This window comes from Tremella mesenterica (genome assembly GCF_000271645.1).
Source record: "Tremella mesenterica DSM 1558 unplaced genomic scaffold TREMEscaffold_3, whole genome shotgun sequence".
In the NCBI taxonomy this organism is placed as follows: Eukaryota; Fungi; Basidiomycota; class Tremellomycetes; order Tremellales; family Tremellaceae; genus Tremella; species Tremella mesenterica.
In genome coordinates, this window is record NW_006711227.1 from 1,416,220 (window position 1) to 1,434,869 (window position 18,650).

At 46.0% G+C, this 18,650-nt stretch overlaps 6 protein-coding genes across 6 annotated transcripts; 3 read left to right on the plus strand and 3 right to left on the minus strand.

Annotated features, from left to right (window-relative positions):
• Positions 1–542: 542 nt before the first annotated feature.
• TREMEDRAFT_29086 (uncharacterized protein) lies at positions 543–1,294 on the minus strand (the record flags this gene model as incomplete). The annotated part of the gene is made up of 4 exons (XM_007003199.1): positions 543–627; positions 748–822; positions 1,053–1,090; positions 1,175–1,294. 4 exons carry the CDS (start codon positions 1,292–1,294, stop codon positions 543–545), a joined length of 318 nt encoding a protein of 105 aa, XP_007003261.1.
• A 483-nt stretch (positions 1,295–1,777) lies between these two features.
• Positions 1,778–2,505, plus strand: TREMEDRAFT_19508 (uncharacterized protein; the record flags this gene model as incomplete). The annotated part of the gene is made up of 2 exons (XM_007003112.2): positions 1,778–1,912; positions 2,221–2,505. Coding segments are annotated over 2 exons (420 nt in total), but the record flags the coding sequence as incomplete, so codon positions are not given.
• A 198-nt stretch (positions 2,506–2,703) lies between these two features.
• Positions 2,704–5,852, minus strand: TREMEDRAFT_68208 (uncharacterized protein; the record flags this gene model as incomplete). The annotated part of the gene is made up of 9 exons (XM_007003644.1): positions 2,704–2,741; positions 2,787–2,968; positions 3,156–3,221; positions 3,404–3,738; positions 3,932–4,249; positions 4,312–4,551; positions 4,596–4,688; positions 4,747–5,401; positions 5,470–5,852. 9 exons carry the CDS (start codon positions 5,850–5,852, stop codon positions 2,704–2,706), a joined length of 2,310 nt encoding a protein of 769 aa, XP_007003706.1.
• Positions 5,853–5,976: 124 nt separating this feature from the next.
• TREMEDRAFT_68209 (uncharacterized protein) lies at positions 5,977–7,180 on the plus strand (the record flags this gene model as incomplete). Its single annotated transcript, XM_007003645.1, has 5 exons — positions 5,977–6,142; positions 6,167–6,542; positions 6,589–6,685; positions 6,729–7,018; positions 7,069–7,180. The coding sequence occupies 5 exons, from the start codon at positions 5,977–5,979 to the stop codon at positions 7,178–7,180; spliced, it is 1,041 nt and encodes a 346-aa protein (XP_007003707.1).
• A 1,468-nt stretch (positions 7,181–8,648) lies between these two features.
• TREMEDRAFT_17923 (uncharacterized protein) lies at positions 8,649–9,323 on the plus strand (the record flags this gene model as incomplete). Its single annotated transcript, XM_007003105.1, has 1 exon — positions 8,649–9,323. A coding segment is annotated over one exon (675 nt), but the record flags the coding sequence as incomplete, so codon positions are not given.
• Positions 9,324–10,394: 1,071 nt separating this feature from the next.
• On the minus strand, positions 10,395–18,482 carry TREMEDRAFT_38390 (uncharacterized protein). The gene is made up of 13 exons (XM_007003255.1): positions 18,288–18,482; positions 17,934–18,173; positions 16,188–17,884; positions 16,111–16,141; positions 15,943–16,065; positions 14,655–15,895; positions 14,303–14,612; positions 13,767–14,258; positions 12,618–13,719; positions 12,535–12,570; positions 11,821–12,488; positions 10,705–11,565; positions 10,395–10,541 (listed from the first exon to the last, which is right to left on the minus strand). Exons 1-13 carry the CDS (start codon positions 18,423–18,425, stop codon positions 10,473–10,475), a joined length of 7,008 nt encoding a protein of 2,335 aa, XP_007003317.1. The 5' UTR covers positions 18,426–18,482; the 3' UTR covers positions 10,395–10,472.
• Positions 18,483–18,650: the final 168 nt, after the last annotated feature.

An 18,650-nucleotide genomic window follows, 5' to 3' on the forward strand; every position in this document is an offset into this window, starting at 1 on the left:
CTCCCCATCCTCACTACCAACCCTTGCTTCATCCCCCACCCATCTTATAAGACCTCGAGAGGGATTACTGGATCCAACATCGGGTGAAGGTCGGAGTTGAGCTTCGTAAGCTTGTATATATGCCGAAGGGGGGAATGAAGGATTGACGGGGTTGGTGGTGACTCGACGGGCTTGGGATCTTGATGGATGGGGTTTGGTGTGTGACGGCATGGGTATTGTTCTGAGGATGAGAATTCAGAATGAAATCATCGATATCAGTAGAGAAGAAGAAGGAAGTGAGGAAGAGAGGTGAAGAGTTGAAGAGGTAAAGAGGTGACAGAAAGGAAGTACTTACGAGTAAATTGGTTGTTTTTACCACTTTGGGATTCAAAGAGACTTCGAAGAATAAAGAGGGTGGAGGGGATGCTTCTTAGACACTAAGTACTCATGGCATGACCACTGGCAACTGGCAAGTGGTTCATGTGATGTACATTTATGAGGAGAAGTAAGAAGTATACCAAGTGTGAAGAAATAGAAATAAATAAATGCATCTCTATCTTATCTTACCCCCTCGAAGGCTTATATTCCACTTTCTCCCCACGCTCTTCCATACGCCTTCTAGCCTCTTCCAAAGCCCACGTCTGGATACTGTACATCAGCCATTCTATTCCCATTCATCTCTTTATAGTCCAATATGTTCGATTACGCAAAATAAGAGGATGTTGGGTGGGGAAAGTGGAATGAAGTCGAAGGAAAGTGATAACTCACCTAGTGTCGGGTTTATAAGTCAGTAAAACAGCTGCTAGTCCCATCCCTCCGAAAAGACCAAAGTAATAGATTAGTCTGATATCAATTTATAATCCCTTATTATCCCGTTGTACTTCCTATCCCACCATCTCTCTTCTTCGCTCATATTCTCGCGATGATCACAAATCTTTAGGACAATTATACCATTGAGATCTTATATTCTTCAACATGTGGAGTCACTACTACTGGTGAGACGTCTCAAAAGATAAGAACTTGTCTGGCGAGAATTGTGGTAAAGATGGATACGAAAACAAGTTAAAACTCACTCCCATGATTCTCTTTGTCTTTTCTGTCCTTTCACAGGCTAGATTATATCAGCTTTAAGATCATTGACATTGACGACTAATGTGAGATTAAAAAAAAGAAGGGAAAGAAAAAAAAAACTGACACGCTCGCCGAATAGATAACCCGATGGAGGGTTGTAAGTCGGTCCATGACTAGCTTGACGTTTTTGATTCTTTGCTATTTGGATCGGGGTACGGAACACTGTTGGACGTATACCTAACATCTTTATGAGAGGTTGAAGTCAAGAATGGGGTGGATGGGATGGTTGAGGAGTAAAGATATGGAAGGAAGAAAGATCGGATAAACCCTTGAACCTTTTTAAGCTTTGTTTCCTTCTTCCCTCTTTTCACCTGAAAACACCTAAGTTTACCTGGTATACATATTTCATCAACATCATACTTCAATCGACAAACTTATCTATTCTATCCATCATTGTCTTTCATTTAACAGTAAACCCCGATATAGAAAGAAAGACAAAAACGAATCATATTCACCTCGAAGACGAACAACAACATGTCATCATTAGACCCACCTAGATAAATCATCGATTCATCGATTCATTGATTCTTGGAAGACATTCACAAATCAAGCTTCACTCAAACGACCACACATCAATCCATTCGACATTAATACCAATCACCGAATCATCGAACCCAGCAGTACAGTCAAAATGACAAAAATCACTACTGTCACAGATGATATAATCACCACTTCATCCCCTTCGGGCACTACGAGATATACCGGGCCTGGGTATATGTACAATACCAGTAAAATTGTGAAAACGGCTGTAGGGGCAGGTATAATAGTTTTGGTTTTGACTGCTTTGGTTTTGTTTTTCAAGGTGAGTCTTAATTTAGGTCACTCTGTTTACTTCATATTATCTTTCTCTTCATATCCTTCACTACAATTGGTATTACATCCTTTTGTGTTAAAGCCGTGTTTGAAAGAAAATCATCAGGAAATGGGAGATATCCTGTGTGGAATCAAAGAAAATAAGGAGATAGACAAAAGACGATTCTCGATCATTAATCATTGAGGTTAGGCATATAAAAAAGTCATTGTAAAAACATATTGATAAGTTGAAACTGGAAAGGACTTAAGGGAAACAGATAAATCAAGATGATTATGATTGTATTCACTCACCCATAGATATCTTCATGGATTAGATATCGTCAACGTTCTCGTAGACAACATACCCTATCTTCTATGCTTCAATCAGAACAACTCGCAAACGCATACGAAATCGCCGCTTGGTCGGATGAACCAGGAATCATCGGATCAGTACCTTCATCAGGTAAAAGTTTCTTGCCTTCCCATGGAGATAGAGAAAAGGAAAGAGGTAAATGGGTTGGGAAGAAACATAAAAGAGGTAGGGAGAAAAGAGGTGGTGCGAATGCTTATGCTGTACATGAATGGGAAGGTGTTGCTGCGTGAAGGGGAAAAAACTCCTAGTGACGTGAAGATATGTAGATAAGTAGCATGTAGCATTTACTGAGTACTCGTACTCTGGATGATCCGAAGATGCATTATATGTTGTTATTCATACTTCCATCCTCCCTCTTCTTCTTCTACCTCTCTCTCTGTGATTTAGGATTCTCTCCACATTTGATGGTTTGATACTGAGCCTATGCGCTAACTATGATACCATGTCCTCGAAAAGGTAAAATATACTACTTTGTCAGCTGAACCTCCGCCATATCAAGTCCCCAGCTCACATTGCAAAACACCCCTATCGAACAAACATCTGAAACCTCTCCGGTGAGAAAATTCCCATTGGCGTTTCACTATTCGGAACGCGATATCTTCGTATGGCGGTCCAGCGGAAAAGATGATCATCTCTGTTTCGGGGTCGTCGGGTATTGGAGCGGTACGGTAAGTAGGAGCTTTGGTTTTGTCTCTTTACATATCAGCTATGTTTCTTGAATCGACTAACTCGATCCTGTAATGTAGTCTGTGGAGCAAGAAACATGGATGAGGATGGAACTGAAAGTTATTGATAGAGAAAATGGTATGGAGGCGACAAGTCTAGGGGAGTAGAAGTGAAGAGAGACAAAAAAGATAGTATAAGAAGGCTGTTGACTCACATGAGGTCGGGATAGAATATATTGAATTTATATCCTTGAACTACCTTTGGTGGTGGGTTATCCGTACTATTTCGTCAGTCACATTCCCATCACTCAAGCTCTTCCCTTCGACAAAATCGACAGACTTCAAGTCGACTCCCATTCAGAACTATAATGATGAAAAGTAAAGTGGACGGTCCAAGACTCCAGATGTTCCTTCCACAACCGACAAGGAAGCATTGGTAGAGGATGTAACACTAAGGACCCACTCATAATGCGTTTGATTATACTTGGTCCACTCAAACCCAGTATGCACCCGATTGAAAAACCTAGGTTTACGTGGTCTGAACCTATCACCCCAATCATATGTACCCTTAACCACTGGTTCATCCAAAGTCTCGTCCAAATCCCCAAATTCCTCTTCGCTCTCATCAGACCCTAGATCTTGTCTCTCACGTTCTGCTTCGGCTCTATAGAACGCTTCGGCTTCGATGTCCGCTGCGGAAGGACGTGAGACTGTCTTTTGGGTTATACCTTCCGGAGCGTCATCTCGGGAAGGTTTAGCTGCGAATGTCGAGGAGACCAGCGCTCGACGGGCGGCGAACTGAGATCAGCTACTTGATGATTCTATTTCGCATCCCACGTCTGGAGGCTAATGGGTCATGTGACATCAAAAACTATTCGCGGGAAACGAGTAGGGGTTGGTCAAGGACGACGGGAGGGGGGAGGGGGGAGGATAACTGGGAGAGTATGATCGCTTGCCGTGTGATTAGAATTGAGGATGATGAATCACTCACGATAGCTCGCTGATCATCCACTTCATCAATGATAGGTAATCGTCGATCGTCAGCCGATAATGATTGTAAATCTACAAATTCTGGCGACATGCCTCGACTATATTCCTCGATATGATCTTCCTCTTCAGCTTCATCATCCATCTCTTCTTCCCCTTCACTACCCGCCTCTGCTCGCATGTCCCCTCCGAAGTTTACGTCGGGTTTTTGGGTAATGATTTGACCTTGATTTTGATTCTTGAGAGCTTCTTCTCTTTGACGTCGTTTGAATTGTTCCAGTCTGTTCTTGAGGACTACTTCGTGTATGGCGTTCAATTTCGCCTATCCATCAGCAACCAAGTTCTTCTCATATGCTCGCCGAGAGTGGAAAAGGAGAAACCTACGATAGCCTTTTCCAAATGAATCTTCTTCAAGACTAAATCCCAGAATTCTCCATCTACAGGCTGACCACTTCGAAGCATCGCGTTGGTCTTACTTTCCAACTCTGTCAATCGCTGTAGACTCAAACCTCCTACAATCTTCCCAGCGGCTTCATGAACTTGACGATCAAAGAAACGTCCTCCTTCCGCATGATCTGGATCTCTTAGATCTTCTAAATGACTGGTACAGACGTCCAACATGGCCTAAATATCAGCTTCTAAGATCCACCCGGGAAAATGGAGCTGACCTCCCAAAACTCGACATTGATGGGGAATTTCTCCAATGACAAATACATCTTGATATCCTGTTCCAACTCGATACAATCTTCCAGAGTCAAATTCTTCTCATAAGCATGAATCTCGAATGTCGGAGGTGAACATATGAGACGAATGACTCACCTCAAATATCTTCCAAGGTTCATCAATCTCAAATTCGAAACCTGCATCTGCCCAACCCCATCCTTCTTCTTCTTCTTCCCTCTCAACCTCACCCTTCCTGGGATTGGTCAACGCCCCAATGGCAGCCGTATGTTTCCCAATGGCTTGAGCATCTGCGAATCTTAAATTGATAGCTAAGAAATCTATAGCTTTTGCACGTTGTTCTCTTAACCGTATACCAGCTCTTCTTCTCGCTTGTTCTAATTGAAAATCATCTTCTTTGGCGATCCATTCTGCCATTTGAGCATCTTCTGCTAAACGTTTCATCTTTGCTTCTTCTTCTTCCCTCAAAGCCATCTCTACCTCTCTCTCAGCTCTACGTTTATTCAGCTTTTCCAATTCTTCCTTAGCCTCCTGTCTCCTTCTAGCATCTTTCCTTGCAATCTCCTCTGCTGTGAGACCAGCTTTTTTCTCTTTTTCACGTTTCTTATGCCATTCGAATCTCTCACCGAGGTTAGCATCGTGGAAGGGATTATCTTGAGCGGAATACATTGATAATTCTGCAAGAGCTCGTGATTGTTCGAGTTCTGTTTCTCTTCTAGCGGTAGCTTTGGCCGTCGCTCGAACTTCTTTACGTCTTGTTTTAGCTGCAGCGATATCATCAGGACTTTTTGAACTTCACATTAACAATGATTATCGTGTTGAAGTACCTTGGAAGAGATGATGAGAGAGGGAGATACTTACTCTCGTTTATGTTCCCTTTTGCTTTTGCCCTTCTCTCGATGTCGACGCTGTTCATCACCATCCCGAGACTTGCTTCTACTTCTATCCCTTCGCTTGTCCCTTCGGTCACTTTTGTCTTTACGTTTCTCGCGGTCGCTGTGATATTCTCTACTTCGGCTCCTATCCCGCTTCCTCTCCTTTCTCCTGGAGCTGTCTGCCTGAGTAGATCGCTTTCCGTCATCGTTATATCTTCGATCTCGATCTCGGTCTCTATCTCTATCTCTGTCGTGATACCTGTTATCATCACGGCGAGAGCTGCCTGGTTGACGATCCCTGTCTTCGTATTCCTCCCATCTTGCCTCTTCTCTACCTCCAGAAAGACTCTGAGCCAAAGGGGAGGGCATCGCTTGGGTGATTCAAACAAGAAGACGGACAGATCAAACAAGAGAAGAAAGACAAAGAGAGGCGAGCGAATTCGACCTTCTATCTTGAAGAAAAGATTTCGACTTTACTTCATACCCGTCATACATGTCATACATTCATACTCTACTCCGACCGCGGATTCAACAAGGCTATAGACTTCGTAGACTCTACCGAAGCTACTTGCATAGACCGACCCTCCACTGCGGTCACCGCTGGCCCGTTGTCGGCTCTGTTCAACATGGCTCGACCACCCCTCGCCCCTCTCCTCAAGGTCGACGATGGCTTGTACCAGCAGGATTACTGCTCTCCTTGCTCCCTATCTCATACTTCTATCACAAAAGTAGAGGTCCCAAGCTCGATCCATATGTTTACTCAGATCATGTCATATCATCCACCACCACCCTCTCGCCAGATCATGTCCTCCTCACCATCCCCCTGTCTGCCGCTTCACGAGAATCATTTTCCCCAAATGCACCCCTTCCACTCGGCTCGACTACCTCTCACACCCCTCAAAATCCAGAGCGTGACCCTGCAGAAATAACAGTGCAACATGTCATGATCAAGCAACCGGATCTACAGATCGAACGTCCTTACACCCCAGTCAACGATCCAGGACTGGATGGGGAGATGAGACTGGTCGTCAAGCGTGTTCGGGGCGGGGAAGTAGGCAGGTGCGGCCTCTGTTATGAAGATGTAGCTCAGTCACTGACACAAAAGAATGCTACATTCTCGTCATGCGAACGAGCTGGTTGGACTACGGGGACCCTTAACTACCTTTTCTATCATCCCCGAGGCATACGATAGGATTGTCATGGTATCTCTCCCTTCTTTCTCCGCTAGCTATAACTGACTCTCAGATATCCTCCGGAACGGGAGTTGCACCATTTCTACAACTGCTAGCCAGTCTTCCTCCTCAATCATCAGACCCCACGAGGAAAGCAGGACGATATCACTTGGTTCATTTGAAGCCTGACTCGGAACAGGTCGACTGGGCAGCCACTTCAGGTTTACTTCCTCGATTGCAAGAAAAACTCTCTTACGACTTGTCAACATATCGCCCTGAAAAGATCCAGAAAAGCAGTATCCAAAAGGCCTTAGGTTCAAGCGACCGAAGTCACATCCTTGTCCTCGTTTGTCTGCCGCCTCAGTGAGTCCTGTCATTCCGAAATGACGGCGTGAAGCGATACTGACCTGCAGCCTGATGCGACCCCTATGCGGCCTGCTCGGTCCCAACTTGGAACAAGGTCCAATCACTGGTATCCTCGGCGAGCTCGGACTGGACAATCGTCACGTTTGGAAACTTGAATGAAAGCTTCATCAGCAGCCTGTCAATCCCTCGAGCATCGTCGACTGATGCGGCATGCGGCATTTGGTTGTATGACCGGTTTCAACCACACTCATTCCCCTCGGCCGCCCGATCGATTCAAAGTCACACGTCAACAAAGATGATGTTTTGACGGAATCATGCCACTCGCGCAACAATATCGATCGTAACTGACCAAAGAATGGAAGGTTACCTAAACAATTCTCTTCCGTCTCACCCTTCACAGCTTGCACCGCGCTGCACCGACTCCAATTTTCATTCGTTGTACTTGGCAAAGCGGTGTCTCATGTCTGCGTGTTTTGGTAAACCCGTGAGAAGACTTATATATCGATGATGAACTTCTTCACATTCATCAGTTCACTTTGTCTCTATTTTCTGTCCTTCCTTCGACCGACCTTTCAAAAACGGAAACTTTTCCGTACAAAAATTTTCCCCTGTCTTCTACTTTGTTTATTTTTTTTCTCTCAGCTACACTCTATCGCTCTCTACCTCTTCTCTCAAAATTCAAAAAAAGTAAATACAAAAGCCACGAAAGATATATCGAAATGTACAAACAACTCTTCCTCGTACTCTCCATTTTGGCAGTCTCCAATGCTGCCCCCGTCAATATTGCTCGCGACGGTGGTGCGAATGCTTATACCGGCGCTGGCGGTCAAGCCAACGGTGGAAACCTCGTTCAGGCCTCCCATGGAGGTTCTCAATAGTAAGTCTTTCTCACATTCTCGTCTTCTCCAAATACCCTCTGCTCGAAAACCTCCCACCCTCTCTTGAGTTTACCCGCTAGTCTTGCGCGTTAAGACGTCACTTCTGCGCTACTGCCCGAGGAAAGCGAATAAGATGGCTGATAGGAATTCTGACGAGCAGCTACAACCTCCTCAACGGCAAGACTCTCGATGTACTCTCGGGCGACGCTGGAAATGGCGGTGATGCCTCTTCCGGCAATGCATTTGGTGGCGTTGTTGACACTCTCACTCGTCGTGACGGCGGTTCAAACGCCTACACCGGTGTTGGTGGACAAGCCAACGGCGGAAATCTCTACAAAACAACCCACGGCTTATCGACTCTGAACATTCTTTCATCCAATGCAGGTCACGGAGGTGACGCTTCTTCCGGAAGTGCCTTCGGTGGTATTGTCAAAGATTTAGAACCGCGAAACGGTGGTGGGAACGCCTATACAGGTGTGGGTGGACAAGCCAACGGCGGTAATCTGTACAACGCTGGATCTACCTCTCACAACGATCTCCCCTTGAACGCGCTCAACACTCTTACTGGTAATGCCGGAAATGGAGGGGACGCTTCCTCTGGTAATGCCTACGGTGGCTACGTAACTACCAAACGAGATGGCGGAGCCAATGCATACACCGGTGCAGGTGGACAGGCGAATGGTGGGAATCTATACAAAACTGGATCTTCTACAAACCCCGATTTACCCTTGGACATGCTCAACACTCTATCTGGGAACGCAGGGCATGGTGGAGATGCTTCTTCCGGGAACGCCTATGGCGGCTACGTTTCAAACACAAGACGAGACGGAGGGGCCAATGCGTATACAGGTGTAGGTGGACAAGCGAACGGTGGTAACTTATACAAATCTGGATCTTCTACGAATCATGACCTCCCTCTGGACATGCTCAACACTCTTTCTGGCAACGCAGGAAATGGTGGTGACGCTTCTTCTGGGAACGCTTACGGCGGGTATGTCTCGACTACAAAACGAGATGGAGGAGCGAATGCCTATACTGGAGTAGGTGGTCAAGCCAATGGCGGTAATTTATACGATTCTTCCACAGGAAACCACAACAGTCCCTTGGACATTCTCGACACTCTATCTGGAAATGCGGGACACGGTGGTGATGCTTCCTCCGGTAAAGCCTTCGGAGGCTATGTTCTTCGACGCGACGGGGGAGGTAATGCTTACACCGGAGTAGGAGGACAAGCCAACGGAGGTAATTTATACGAATCTACCACAGGAAACCATAACACTCCCTTGGACATTCTCAATACTCTATCTGGAAATGCGGGACATGGTGGTGATGCCTCGTCCGGTAACGCCTTCGGAGGTTATGTTCTTCCACGTGATGGGGGAGCTAACGCCTACACTGGAGTAGGAGGTCAAGCCAATGGAGGTAACTTGTACGATACCAACCAAGACGACATGGATATCCTCAACGTTCTCTCGAATAATGCTGGTGATGGTGGGGACGCTTCTTCCGGTGACGCATTCGGAGGTCATGTTTTAAGACGTGACGGTGCGAACGCTTATACAGGTGCTGGTGGTCAAGCGAACGGTGGGAATAGGATCAGTCAGGAAAGGTGAGTCTCAACTTTCTCCTCCTCCTCCTCCTCCTCCTCTTCTCCTCTTCTCCTCTCGTTCCTATATTATGATGACCCGTATGTTCACTTGACCCTCGGGTCAAATCTGAAGAAGAAACATGACACTTGACTCGGCTTTTGAATACAAGACTGACCCACTCAGTGCCGGTCTGATCAACCTCGATATGCTAAACATCGGTTCGGATAATGCAGGAAATGGCGGTGATGCATCTTCCGGTAACGCTGTCGGAGGTATATGCAACGGTCAAAGTGGTAATGGAGGTGGGAATGCCTACACTGGTGAGTCTCCATCTACCTAGGAAAGAACAGAGTTGACAGGATAGGTGTTGGTGGTCAGGCTAATGGTGGTTCTAATTCTGAAACTTCGTATGCTGGGTGAGTCACAATAGTCTTTTACGGTCATTCCTCTGCACTAAAAGACTTCCTCGGATCAGGAGGCTACATGTTGGAAGGATAGAGCAGAGGGAGATGTAGTTTGCTTTGAGAATTACATTTCAGAGTGGGATCCGTGAAGGTTTCATTGGGGATCTTTGAATATCACAAAAGTTATGTGAGCTGATAATAAAGTCTGCTCAACCTTCACGCACTTAACATTGGTTCTCACAATGCTGGCAACGGTGGAAAAGCCAATAGCGGGAACGCTTTTGGGGGTAGTTGTTAGTTCCTCATCCCACCTTTTATCTCCCGTATGAGTATAACAATCATGCTTCATATGTTCATATGAGTATCATGATCATAGAATAGTGTTGAGAGATGCAAAGAGTGTAGCTGAGCTTTGTGCAATGTGCTCATTCATTATTCATTAGTGAGATTGTCAACCATCATTGGTCGAATGAGGACACGGGTTTGTGGGCTGAAAAAGTGATGAATCCGAGCACGCATAGCATTGATGATAATCTACAAACAAAACAACCCGTTCAAATCTTCCATCCGACCCAGCCAACTACTCCAAACTATTCTCCACATCGGCAGCATCATCACCTTCCATCGAAGCAAAGTTTAAGAAAGCGTTCTGTCCGTCAGCCTATTGACCACGCTGCAAAGTGACAAGAGAGCAAGCCGGACACCATCAAAACTAAACAGTTGGGGAGGGGGAGACGTAAAGGTCTCAGAGACAGACGAAGATGAAGATAGATGAGAAAAGAACAAGATAGGAATAAGAAGTCCAAACTCACAGGTCGATGACATGCGGCCCAGAACGGTTCAGGTTTATCCAAAGTCATGTTATACGCAATTTTCTCACTCCAACTCTGTGTCAAACCCACACCATAATTCCACACCCCACCTTCAGGTACCAAAGTCATACCCAATATTCTATCCGATAACAACAATTGAACTCGATTGGCCATTGATGCGTTCCAACCTGGATGAGCACCGGTGACATCTTGGTTCTTTCTACCCCATTCGAATCCTGCCACTGTGAGTTCCCAAGCTGCTAGTGATACTGAACCAGGTGTGAAAGCACATGTGACGCAGATACTGCTCGGTCCCCATTCAGGATGAACGGCCATAATCTTCGCTTGGGTAGTCACGTCCGCAGCGGAAAGATAATCCATTTCTTGAGATTGTGTCTTTATCCAACCTAGAGGTTCGAGATCTTTCAAAAGGAAATCATGTTTGGGTAAAGTGAGTGGTAAATCTACACCGTTATTCGTACCACGTTGAGGAACCCATGCGACGGCTTTGATCTCTTTGACGCTCTTGTTATCTGGAGGGGATCGACCGTAGAGGAAAGCGACGACTTGAGTACGTAAATCAGCATTGACGATGAAAGATCGAAGAACGTTTTTGGGAACGACATAAGTGTAACTACCCGCGTCGTCTTTGACATTATCGTTGCCGACGAAAATGTTGTGGATACGTAAGGGAAGGTTGGTAGCTGAAATGGCCCGGATACGCCAGTCTGACTTTGAGGCGAATTGTTGTGCTTCGTAGTTGGTAGTGGTGTAGGTTGTGATTTCGTCGCCATGGATGTTGGTGGTTTTGGTGGCGGTGGCAGTGACCTGTTGAGCCGCTTCGGTAGATTTTTCGAGTTCCTGCACAGTCAGCTAAGTCCCCTGAGCCATGACATGATTAGAGCAGGGAGATGCAAAGGGGTGTTATTGGACAGACGAGGCCAAGGTATGGACGTGGCAAGGCAGAGTATGACCGCAACAGCATGTCGATGACTAAATCACCAGGAGAGGGGTCAGAGAGGAAAGTGGAGAAGATGTACAAGATAGACAGGTGGAGGGCAGAATATGAGGAAAGGGAAGCAGCGGTGAGCAGAAACAGGGAAACTCCAGACTCACCGCAGCCTGTTGTCTTTGAACACTAGGAGCCGTAATTTCCATACCCAAAATAACATCCCTAATCTCACTAGCTGTCAAACTCGCCACATTGACCGAATTCCTCTTCCCAAAATCATTCAAGATCAAATCTTTCAACGCAACTTCAACTTTCATCCATTCCTCATCACCCAACGTGGGCCAGATATGATACGATTCCGTGATGGTGTTCCTATCCGGACGAAGGATGATCTTCGTTTTTTCACTATTCACATGTAAAGCACGTAAAATGAGTATCAACCTTGAAAAAGCGGTATAAGACGAGATACTCTTGAGCCAATCATCGTACAAATTGAACAAGACCATTTGAGGTTGAGTAGCACGTAAGATCAAATCACCGAATTTCTCCAATTTCATTGTGGCTTGGAAAGGTAATTGAAGTTCTGAACCTTTGATGACGATATTGGGGAAATCCAGGAGATGTACTTCGAGTGGATCCAACATACCCTTTCGAGTGACAATGACTTGTTTGGGTTGTTCTTCCACGGGAAGAGATCGAACGAGCGCGGCGACTTCTTCGGCTGTTTTCCATTTGGCAAGTTGACCTAAACGTTTTTGACCGGCCCAAACGGAGGTATGAATGACTTTGAGGAAAAGTTGACCAGTACGTGGGTTAAAGATGAAGATAGCACCTGAGTCATCAGCCGCCATTCCATGTGAATAGATGATGGTGCTCACCGTTTATAGGCTTCGTGGTCAAGTTACCTTCAAAGGCTATGTATGTCAGTTTGACATTCTGATCAAAAGCTTGTCTAACTCACTTTTGTGGATGGTCACACGATACACGTTGGTATCATCGATAAACCAGATGATCTGATTTGAGAACAGTTCCGAGTAATTGGACGAGTTCAAGTACGGCTCCGTTGGTTCAGAAGAGTACAGTTGCAAACCCTTTCGGATACGTTCTCGTAATACGTACAAAGCAGGATTGGCCTTCATGACCTTCGCCATGGCCTGTTGCATCAAAGGTTTGAGACCTGGGAAGAAACATCCATAACCTGAATATAGATTGTACGCTAGATCGATAGCGATAAGCAGACCTGTGGGCGATGGGTAAATCGATTGACTATCTGATGAATAATCGAGGTATTTGGCACGAGCGTATCGCTCAATATCATGGGAATCGAAATCACCCCATCTTAATTGTACATCGAGCCAGAATTTGGAAGAAGTAGTTCCGTCCAGTACGTCCTTGTTGTCCGATAACAAACTTGGTCGACTGATCTGCCATTTGTACGAAGAGAACAGTAAAATGTCGGAGGCGGAAGAATTCATCTTGTATGATTTTCGAGGATGAATAGTCTCTTTCTGAACGGTTTCGATTTGTAAAGCTTCCAACTCTTGATCGAATACTTGACATAAATCCATGACGACCGATTCGTGGATTTTCTGCCACAAATGGGCTCGCATCAAGGTGATGAGGGAGATCTTCAGAGTTGGGATTTTACCGTGCATGAAAATACCCGTCAAATCGAGTTGCACTTGGAAACCGACATACACGTTGGCTCGATTGATCGTTGGTGACCACCAAAGAGTGAATCTTCTATTGGGAACTTGAGACAAACCAGATCTTTGAGCGTTGGTCAATTTCTTAAACTTCATAGACTCTTCGAAACCGGACGTTTTCTCCCAGAACAGACCTTCCCAAGAAGGGAAAGCAGTACCTTTGAACAATGTGTGTTCCAAAATACCCTCCACACCGCCAAGGGCAGAGATGACGTCCACTCGATAACTGTTAAGATTCCATAGTTTCCCATCATGTCTTTGAGATGTCCAAGCAAAGGGATTGGCACGTAGTCGGAAGAACTGCTGGAAGTAGGTGCGCACACGATGACCTTTGTCGTATGCCAAAGTATGACGATCCTGAGCCAGTCAGCGGCAACGCTAGAGATATATATTGCTTGACTCACTTTTTGGAACAAAGTGTTGATACGCGGAATACCACGATCCCAACTATCTTCTAAGTCCTCCAAAGTCAATCTCCGATTGGCCGCAGTGGCTTCTTTCCGTTTCATGGCATATTCTGACCACACACGAGCAGAATCGAGGAACTCGGCTTCCCAAGGTTGGATATAACGGTACAGGTTGGGGATCAATTGATCTTCTTCATGTGTCATACCAGATCGGAAATGGGTTATACCACCTGACTCAGTCTGTTTGGACCACCGGAGATCGGACTGAGGGATGAGAACAAAACCCATAGACAACATGCCTAAACCTCCCAGTTCTTTAGGAGAATAAAACACACAAGGCGGGAAACGTGAAGGCATTTTACTGTTGAGACCAATCTTGACACGAGTTTGTACTTTGTTCTCAGCTTTCACAAGAGAATCCAGAAGCTCGTTCGTTCCAATGACGGCTTCACGGTAGTAAGTCATGAGACCGATCAAGGCGGTGTTCCACTGCAATGTCAGCACTGAAACACGCAAAGAAGTCAAATACAGACCTTTGAAATGATCTTGGAGAAAGTGGCCGACCCTGAAGACATCAGAACTTGTCTGATACGATTGTTGAAGTCTTGTATGGCTTGATCGGACACTCTCAGATACGCTTGCGCTGTTCTTTCCTTCGTAGATTCTTGGGTAAGATTCCACACGCCGTCCTTGAGGGAATACTGTTCTCCATTCTGCGTACGACATCGTGGCAATATCCGAACTTCAAAGCCACACATGGAGAACAAGAGTTGCGGATTATCTTTGGAGTACACCGAACACATCGTGTCGTCCCATTCGATTGTGGTAAGAGAACGTGGAAGACTGAGAGTCAGCTATGCAAAAGGTGTGGATCCGACAACTAACGAGTTTTTCACATTCCAGAATACAGCTCTACCCAAGTTCACATCATGCTTATTCAATCGCATCCTACAGTCACGAGGCCAACAACGCTTATTATTGTAACCGATGACGTTTTCGTTGTTTGGATCTGGCTCTACACTGAGATAACGCTGAATGAGATCCCTAGCTTCGTCGGCAGTGAACCGGAAGAGTATGTGGATACGGTCAACATATCGAGTATAGAACCTAATGGGATGTCGCGTCTCCGTCTCGCGATCTCGGAATTGTAAGAAGCCATTCGGCAGTGCGGGTGGTCCAGCGATCTCAGAAGCTCTCTGAAGACCCAGGATGAGAAGATCGAGCACAAGACCGTAATACTGGAAGATGAAACTGGAGAATTGCAAACCTCTGATCAAACCATAGGCGTTGACATGTGACATATCTTTGAACGTGAGAATGACGTTGTTCTTCGCCGTGATGTAGTCCGCAAGATTGTGATCCATGATCAGACGCAACAGTCGATTGAGTAATGTGAGATCGATCTTCTCGTATACTCGAGAAAGGACCGTCTCCATCAACACTACACACTCGCCTTCTGACGTATCCCAGATATCTGTAAGATTATTGAGACCATTGGCCCATTTGTACACCAGTAATGGAGGAGGTTCGTTGTCGGAAGGCTTGATCCATGGTGGGAACAATCTCCGCTTGTCTCCCTCATAGTGTAGATACTGATCCAGATACGCGTCGGTGATCTTCTCCACGGGCTCTATGTCGTAGCACGGGATGAGCTTGTCGTACGTGTCGAAGAACTCGATACCGGCTTCCTTGAACGCACGTTGAGTCAAAAGCAATCTCTTGATTCGTGACAAACATTCGTGTGGGTTGTCATACGCCTGTTCGACAAGTGCAAGCTCTTCTCTCTGACTCTGATTCAGTCGACCATGTACAGAATATGCCTCTTTGAGCTTTTCGAGGGCCAAGACAAGCAGCTTCGTATCGTGTTTGTATGACAAAGGCGGGAAGGGGATAGGAGCAAATTTACGACTTTCCAGCCAGTGGACTGTCGAGGTGTAAATGGCCACAGCTTCTTCGGACGAGATATACGGCCCGTCTTTGAGATAACCATTTTGTCGCTCTTGTTCCGCTTTGAGGTAAAGTCGTGTAAGTCGACCAAGGTTTTTACGAACGACAGCCTTGTCGACGGTGGCACCACGACGAATACGTTCACGGTTGTAATGAGCCACTGATGTCCACCAGTCCGACTAAACGTCAGCGCTGCACGATGATTCATGTACCGAACGATACTGACCTTCAGTTTGATGTATCTCAAAATGATGTTTTCTATGGCTGCCGGCATACCAGGGACTTTCCAGGGTATATTGGCCTTCCAGCATCGCCACGCTTCAGACAAGTGTTGCAAGATTGTTTTTGCCTATGAATGTCAGCTGATACTTGAGGCTGAGCAGTCAGAGCTGACCTTATTCCCTTTGAGACTCTCCGGCATCATACTGAACATCAGCACAAGGAGCTAGGCAAGTGTCAGATCGCACTTACTCTAGGATATCGTGCATGACTGCCGCACGCAACTCCAAGTCAAAGTGCGACTCTACCCTCTGCTTGGTGACGGTCTTGGCGACACCCTTCGAATTCCTTCCCTCAAACTGTCTCGCGAGCAAATTACTCAACCAACGTTCGAGCAGTGGGACGATACCTCTCATGAAGAACAACCAAACCCTCCATCCTGGGGCCCAGAAACCAACACCAGGACCTTTACCAACAGGCCCAGTATTGAAGCGCGAGTATATAAGATGCTTCAGATCTTTGCACATGCGGATTTGTTTCATGAGCTTGTATTTGTATCTGTACATTCCTGTGAGCTGACCGACGTGGGCGAACATATATTGCAGACCGTCGGCGAGTTGGAAAGCGTCGACATTACCAAGTCGGAACTGGACGTGCGCATCGACGATGAGTTTGGTAAGTCGAAGGATTTCACGACAGAGATGGAAAGCGTTACCGAATCGAGACTTCTTGCGCTCTTTAGTCGTGAGCGTTTTTATCGGTTTCAGATTCATGTTGTAGTCCAGATGAAGATAATTTAAGTTTTTACGATGAATGAGGAGATTGAGCATGTTGTAACCCTGTCGACAAACTTGTAAGCCAGCTTCGACCCAATCGAGTGTTGTAGTCTGGAAGAATTTCGTACTTTTGAGCGAACGGAAAAGGTTACGTTTGACCATAGCTTTTGGTCGCTTGTGATGCAAAGCGTTGAGCACGAACACTTTTAGCATCTTTTGGTAGGATACTCTGACCTTGACAGGTTGATCAGGTGGACAATGCTCGAGGTAAAAGTTCTTGACGAGTGGAACGTCCTGCGCACGCCGAGTAGCACCACTTCTACGATTGTATGGGTACGGAGCCCAGAATAACGCAATGGCATCGGACGTGTTCTCGTTACTCAGATCTTGTTGAGAGAGGAAAGGCTCCACTTCATCTGGTAATTCGAAATCATCATCCTCTTCATTACCATAACCGAAGACCGCGTCCTCGTGGGAAACCAAAGGCGTATGAGCTTCTTGGACGACTCGTTGAGAAATAGGGTTGATAAGAGGGTCAAAATAAAACGCGGGAAGGTCGGGGTCGTCCGTTTTGATGAACACATTTTTGGGCTCGTGGTATGTGCCTATGTGGACAGAACGAGGGAGGGAATTATACAGATGCGGAAAAGCAACTTTGTATTCGGATCTGATGACGCCACGAATGATGACTTTGTTAATGTCGTTGAACTCGTTCCAGTCTTCATCAAAGTTATCCGTGTCCCGGAACAAAGGCTCAAATTTGGGTCCACCGGGCAAAGCTATATTGAGTGCCTTGGCAGTGAAAAAGCTCTTCCTATCAAAGAGATAGAACGCATTGTTGTCTGAATAATCTGACAGCAATTGTCGGCCAATTCGATATAGATTTGCCATATGAGGGAGGGAAAGTTGAAAGTATCGATAACTTGGACCGTTGACGTATTGGGTGTCGATGAGAGGTTTGGGATCATAAAACCAATCAATGATAGCCTGATCGTCCTCCTCGTCCAACTCCAACTGTATAGCTTCTAGCGGTTCGACATCCAAAACATTATCTCCGTAGTCCATCGGTGGTTCTTCGTCATCAAACGGAGGGAATCGCATTCGTTTGAAATGACGTCGATCCCTTTTCTCTCTTCTCATAGCTAACCACATTGAAGCCCATTGTGCGTGATACTAGCCAGTTAGCTAAAGCACACATGTTCTATAGCTGACTCAGACTCACGACAGGCTCGATGACCTTGGGAACCTCGTTCACAAAAGTGATAGCACCAGAGATATGGTACAATACGGGCACTTCTCTGACCTGTTCCCAAGGACAGGGGATGTTTTCCAATAATTTCATGACTGCGTGAGGCACATATTTCAACGCTCCAAGATGAACACGTTTGTCATTTCTGAACTTGCGATTTGACATGTCTCCATGATCTTTGATAATTTTACGGATATGTTCAGGTGGTAAGTCCTATATTTTATCAGCTCTCTTCCTTCCTCATCGACATCGTACCAAATTCGCATTAGTAGCTCCAGGAAATGATGTTATTCTTATGTACAGGTACTTATAAACGGATCGACTCACAGCTTTGCCGAAATCTACTCCTCCTCCACCCCCAGCACGACGTTTCTCATTAAACCTCCTCTTCTGCGATTGTCTCCATTTCCTCGCCTTTTTCTCGATCTCCTCGGGAGTGAGTTGACCGAAGAAATCACCCTCCATGACTGTATCCCCATTGGGTCTCGGGGGAAGCCCCGCAGGTCCACCAAATCCAGGAGGGAAGGACATGATTTCGAGGATAAGGAGAGGTGGATGGTGAAAAGTCGGTTTGAGGTGGCGATGGTCGCGATCTGCGGGAATTGTCGGCATTGGACACTGTGGCGTTTGTGGAGGTGGAGGTGAGTCGCTGCGTGAGCACGAATTGAACATGGTGAGGGTGCAATTCGA